The sequence below is a fragment of the Oxyura jamaicensis genome, chromosome 15 (genome assembly GCF_011077185.1).
Source record: "Oxyura jamaicensis isolate SHBP4307 breed ruddy duck chromosome 15, BPBGC_Ojam_1.0, whole genome shotgun sequence".
Classification (NCBI taxonomy): Eukaryota; Metazoa; Chordata; class Aves; order Anseriformes; family Anatidae; genus Oxyura; species Oxyura jamaicensis.
In genome coordinates, this window is record NC_048907.1 from 10,349,545 (window position 1) to 10,355,544 (window position 6,000).

The following is a 6,000-nucleotide window of genomic DNA, read 5'->3' on the forward strand; positions in this document are numbered from 1 at the left end:
CCATCCTGCCTACACCGGCTTTTCAATCAATCCTAAGTTCTGAGGAGATGGCCAGTTTGTCTCCAGCAGTTGCTGCTTTCACTGGGTTATAATAATGACATCCACTGCACCTGGGAGCAGCATCCTCCCAGGGCTCTGCTATATGTGCTTAATTAATCCTCTTACCCAGAAAAAGTCCTGGGAACACAGTGACCTCAGCAGCCTGGCCTCAGGGTCAAGGAGCACAGAGCACCATCGAGGCCTGTGCTGGGGCCGGGGGGGGGGAGTCCCCAGCACTAGGAGGGACAGAGTGGGGATGGATGGGGAAGGGGCCCTTGGGGGAGTTTCATTGCAGAGAAGTGAGAAGGGACTCCCTGGATGGGGCTGATGAGGTGTGACATCCAGGTGCTCTCCTGGTTTTGCTTTGTAGTGGAAAATCAGGCGCACTGCGACTTTGTGAAGCTGCGGAACATGCTGATCCGGACACACATGCACGACCTGAAGGATGTCACTTGCGATGTCCATTATGAGAACTACCGAGCTCAGTGCATCCAGCAAATGACCAGGTGGGTCCCTCACGCTGCCTGGGGGTTGGAGGGGTATCTCACCCTGTGGAGCAGGGCCCACTTTTTCAGAACCACTTCTCTGGGGAATGGCACTGGGAAGTAAAATAGCACATCCAAGCTTGTCTCCCATGGTCTTAGCTCGCGGTGAGGATGCTTCTGAGAATCCATGTTCCTGTCCAAGGACTCCCCACACAGATCTTGGGAAATAGGCCTGGCCATAAATGCTCTTTAGAAGAGCTGTTCCTCGCACTGGGTGAAATACATCCAGCCTAATGAAACACGAGATAAACCATTTCTCTGGTGGACTACTGCTGCGTGCATTGCCAAAGGAGGCGGCATTCTGCAATCTGCAGTTCTGTCCAAAAGACAGCCTGACCCTTGGGATGCTGCTGTTTCTCAGACAACGGAGCCCAAGCAATTAGAAAGACTCTTATCACATCTCCAAAGATTTCTCTGCATTATCTTGCTGTTGCATTTGATTCTCTGTTGTTTTAATCACAGAGATCAGAAAACAGAGAACACTCACGGGCTTTTCATCTGAAAGTCATATCTTTTCCTCCTCCCTTCAGTGACTGAAATATCGGTGACAAATTTTAGGTTTAAATAGATTTTGGCTCTTCTGTTGTAAACCATCCCCTTCACTTCCTGCCTGAGCTGGCTGGGTGACTGCATGCTGCCACGTTGCAGAGCAGAAATAGCTGCACTTCGCCGAGGAACAGCCCAGCGTGTGTGCAAATGTGCAGGTTGGCACGTTCTGCTAACACACACTGCATCCCAGTACTTCTGCATAGCAGATGAGCCTGTCTTTTTCAACAGTGACAATAGGGAGTCCCAAAATAACCATGTGAAACACTAGAGATCTGTCAGAAGTGTCACAGTTGCTATTTAGGCAGGCTGTGTATCTATTAAAAGAACAGAGTGATGAAAAAGCAATTGCTTGGCTTAAATTCTGCTACTGTTTCTCGCGCCATGGCTGGTTCTTTCTCAGCAAAAACCAGCGTGGCCATTTCTAGCAGTGGGATACGGGTACTTCTGAAGAAACTTTTGGGAGGAGATACCAAGCTCTAGAATTGACTCAGTAATGAGCAAATGGTGACTCCAAGTGGTGAGAGCCAGAACGTGGCAACTTGAGTTCCAAGTTTTTCTGTGGAGAGTTCCTCTAACGTTTGGAAGAAAGTCAGCACCTTCCTCTGTCCCCTGCCAGCGCTTGTGCACACCCCCAGCCCTCATCACAACGATACTGTGCCCTGCCTCCCACCTCTTGAGTACAGGGACCAGACTTTGTTATCAGACTTGCAGCAGTTAAACTGATCCTCTGGTTTTATTTTCCTTAAACAAACAAGCAACACACACACACAAAAACCCCCCACAACATGGTGAGCATGTAGTGGCTTAGAGATGCTGATAGTTAGATAGAAATTGGCTGTAAATATCCCTGCTAAATCTTCCAATGCTGTTACGTAAAGTGGTCAGAATTGCCAGTTCTTCCTGGCTGTTTTTTTTCCCTTGGTGTATTCCTGGTTTGAGTTTTCCCAGATAGTTTCTCTGAGTGCATCCTACACCTATGTGCTAGATCGCTCCCACAGCCCTTCCACGTGGCTGGGTGCATGCTGCCATGTGGCTGGCAGGTCTGCCGTCGTGAGTGACAGCCATCATGTGGTGACACCAAAGCCTGCCAGCCCGAAGCATAACTGACTGCATTTCTTCCCTCTCTGTCTCTCTAGCAAGCTGACTCAGGACAACAGGATAGAAAGCCCAATTCCTATCCTGCCACTCCCAACACCGGACACTGAGACTGAGAAGCTGATTAAAATGAAGGATGAGGAGGTGAGACCCTTTTCTGCCTGGCTGGCCTTAATACTGGAGCTGAAATCCAAAGTGTTTCTCTAGGATTGCCCCACAGAGGCTGTCCTGGGGCTTCCCACTCCTGCCTCCCACCATTGTGGGCTCCTGGTGTGGAGGGCAGGACATGGATGTTGTGCCTGCCTTCCCCTGTCAGGGAAGCGTGGCTCTGACATCGATGCTTCTGTGCTCAGGCAGGAATTAGTCTTCTCTGAGAAATGCCTTTGTCACCCCTGAGGGGCTGCCCTGTCATCCTCATGCCCGTCACACTGTTAATCAGCACCGTTCAGGGTGAGCCTCTTTGGCCAGGACCTCGGTCTTGGTCAGCGCTGTGGCTGGAGGCGCCGGGCTGTCAGAGGCATGATGGAGAGCCTGGGCCTTGGCCCTGTGGTTTTGTGTGGTGCAGATGGGATTTACTGGGCTCCCTGCCCAGCTGTCCTGCTAGACTTGGTAGACTTGTCACCTGCTGGCTGTGGCTGGGGGGAGCCAGAAACTCATTTCATGATGCCAGCTCCCAGTGCAGGTCACCAGCCCCCAGCCCCAGCAGATCCGTCTTTGATCGTCTCTTTTCTGTCTCATGCAGCTGCGGCGGATGCAAGAAATGCTGCAGAAGATGCAGCAGCAGATGCAGGATCAGTGAGATGCAGGTACTTGGAGGGCAAAGGGAATCCCTCAGCGACCAACCGAAGCCTGGCAAGAGCTGTGGATGTTTAAAAAGAGGTTTCCCGTTGTATAAAGACTTGTGGGCAAGAGCTGCACCCGCACCCTCTAATTTATTAGCAGCAATGCTGGCTTTGCGGTCAGCTGGGTTGTGGAGAAGGCTGTTCACTTAACTGTTTACTGATGTGTATTTCTTTTTTTATTATTCTTTTTTTTTTTTTTTTTTTTTTCAAAAGGAAATAGCCTGGGAAGTCTCTAAGGCATCCTAAAAAGGGGAAAAAAAAGGAAAAGAAACAGATCTCCCTTTCCCGTGTACTAATCTCTTGTTTGGGAATGCTCTGGTATTTAAAGTCCTGGTTTCTCTGGTGTACGAACTTGAAGAATATCTGTGTCGATGCACGTAGATGTTTACTCCCACCTGAGGTGCTGTGCCCCTTTCCCCACTCCCCTTGTCCAGGGCCAGCACAAGTGTTGTAAAGGCAGACCTTCCCTCCTGGGAGTTCAACCTGCACTGCCAGAGAGCAGGGACTGGGGGGTTCTCTGTGCACTGACCTGCCCGGGGGGCTGCTGGTTGTCTGCTTTCCTGCCCGGGTTATTTGGTTTGTCTTTGGTAGGTTGCATGGCCGGGTTTGTTTTTCCTACGAACTCCAGAACTTTGCACTGAGTGGCAAGGAACTGAGTCTGTCAAGGGGGTGGTTGGAAGAAAACAGCTTCCACTGCCCTCGGTTCTGTCTTTCTGGCAGAGAGGGTGAGTTACTGAGGCTTACCAGCAGTGATGGGAGCGAACACCTCCCCGGCCTGCCAGCCGTGCTCTCCTCCCGTGGCAGCCTGGAGGGGCTGACAGAAGCACCACAGCAGGGTGCTGCAGTGGCTGGGTGAGGCTGTCTCGTGGTTTAGCTCTGGTCGCTCTGAGCTTCTCCTGAGGAAAGGGGCAGTTTCTGAAGGCTCGTTCAGAGGTCTGCAAGCTGCATGGCCAGGCAGACCGCTGCAGGGAGCCGGGGGTGGCAGGGGGGCTGTGGAGAGCTGCTGTGGGTCAGTGTGGCAGGTACAGGAGTGTCACTGCACCGGGCTGAGCACAGCCCAGCAGACTTGGCGCTTCTTCCCCTGCCCTTCCCCTGAGACTCGGTCCTTCTCCCCCTCCCCAGTCCCCTGCTCTTCCTGTCTCAGTGCTGGGAAAGCTGGTGGATCTGCTGGGCAGAGATAAGAGCGCTTTTTTGGTAGCAGCTTCTGTCCTGTTTCTGTTTCCTGCAGTATTTTTAACTTCCAGTCCAGCCAGAGGAGAGCCCTGGAGTGTGATGTGCCTGACAGGGCAGGACTCACCAGCAACACTGCCGCGTGTGCAGAGAATCGGGCTGCTGGAGTGAGAGACGTTTGGCTCTTCCCTCCAACTCCAGGGAGTGCTGCCATGGGCTGGACCCTTCTGCTCCTTTGGCTGCCGGCCCAATTTCCCTGTCTCTCTTCCCCATTTGTATCAGCTCCTCCATCTCAGGCTTTTCCCAGCAGATCTCCCCGGGCAGGAGGCAGCATTGGCCAGGAATAGCCAAGCCCCTAAACTGTCGTTAGGTGCTGCATTTATCTGACTCCCCCTGTGGGGCTTTAGATTTAGACCTCTGATCAGGGCTTGTCCAGGAGGTGCAGAGGCTGGCTGGTTCAGGTTATTCTCTGTACACAACCTCTGTTCGACTAGAACATGGGCTGTAGGGGCAGGGGAGAGACCCCGACACAGTGTGGAAAGACAAAGCAAGGGTGAAAGCCCACTGACAGAAACACGCAAGCTGGGCAGGAGCAGTGTCCAAGGCAAACCTCTCCTAAGTGCCCTCCTGCTGCCTCACCCCAGAGGGATGAGAAGTGGGGCAGGGGCACTGGGGATGAGCTCAGCAGGGCAAGGATGAAGGCAGCTATTCTGTCCCAACGTTTTTTTTCTTTCCTTCTCCCCTGTATCAGACTCAGAAGTGACATTTGGCAGTGCCAGCCTAGGAGAAGGAAAGGGCTCAGCCTGTCTTCAGTAATATGCCAGGGCCAGGTGCCTAAGGAGGAAATACAGCCTTTCTTTCTGCGATGCGCTTGCCTGAGTGATGGAGTAGCCTGAGGTAGGAGCTTCCTCCAGGTTTCCTGGAGCTGGTTTACTGCTGCTGGAAGCAGGAGGACTGCTGAGTTCTCAACTATATCCATGGTAGTGTAACTGGAAACACCTTGTAGTACCTGTCCCCTCTCTTTTCATACGTGAGTTTTGTCTGTTAGGAGGATGTTCTGTTGCAAATGAGCACTATTCAACTAAAGATGTTCCTCTTTCAAACAGATTAATTCCCAGAAAGCAAACAAACAAACAAAAAACCGGACCTTTACCCTTTAGCATGGACATAAGAGGGCAGACAGCTTTTATCCTGTGCTGCGTGCTGGTGAGAGCACAGGGTACTCTGGTCGCAGGCAGGCAGGATTGCTGAGCGTGTATCTGCCTTGTCCCTCTGGGTGAGGAAGTCTCCATCAGCTCAGTGCACATGGCTTCTAGATCAAGTTGATAGCGTCAACTCTGTTCTTTACAGAGCTGAAGTCTTCAACTACCAGCTGCAGAAGATGGCTTGAGCTGCACTTATTGAAAATGCATAGGAGTGAGGCACTAGAGGCACAGCTTCTACAGAGGGGCAGAGGTGCTGTCGAAATCCACATCCCTATGTCAGAAGTTCCCTGCCCAGAGCATCAGAGCTGGGGGGCTGCCCGGCAAGGGATTAGGGACTGACTTCTTGGGGCACCAGGGATCCAGACTCTGGCCTGGAAGGTGACAACAGTTCATAAAAGGATGAATGTTTTGTATTGTTGCATTGAGCTGCACCGTAAGCCAAGAAGAGACTCCCGAACAAATGCAGCTCAGCCATTTGGCTTTGGCAGTGAGAAGTGGGGATAGGAAGGTAATCTAACACCTCCCCTCACACAAACCCTCCACAGTCTCATGTGC

General features: G+C 52.0%; 1 protein-coding gene across 6 annotated transcripts in view; it reads left to right on the plus strand.

The window, feature by feature from the left end:
* Nucleotides 1-5,361, plus strand: part of SEPTIN5 (septin 5) — a 42,558-nt gene extending 37,197 nt beyond the window's left edge. For all 6 annotated transcript variants that reach the window (XM_035340498.1, XM_035340495.1, XM_035340494.1 and 3 more), the window contains 3 exons: nt 410-545; nt 2,270-2,372; nt 2,971-5,361. In XM_035340498.1, the coding sequence (XP_035196389.1) occupies nt 410-545; nt 2,270-2,372; nt 2,971-3,027 (296 nt within the window). In that variant the 3' untranslated portion in view covers nt 3,028-5,361. The remainder of the gene's footprint in view (nt 1-409; nt 546-2,269; nt 2,373-2,970) is intronic.
* The last annotated feature ends 639 nt before the right edge of the window (nt 5,362-6,000 follow it).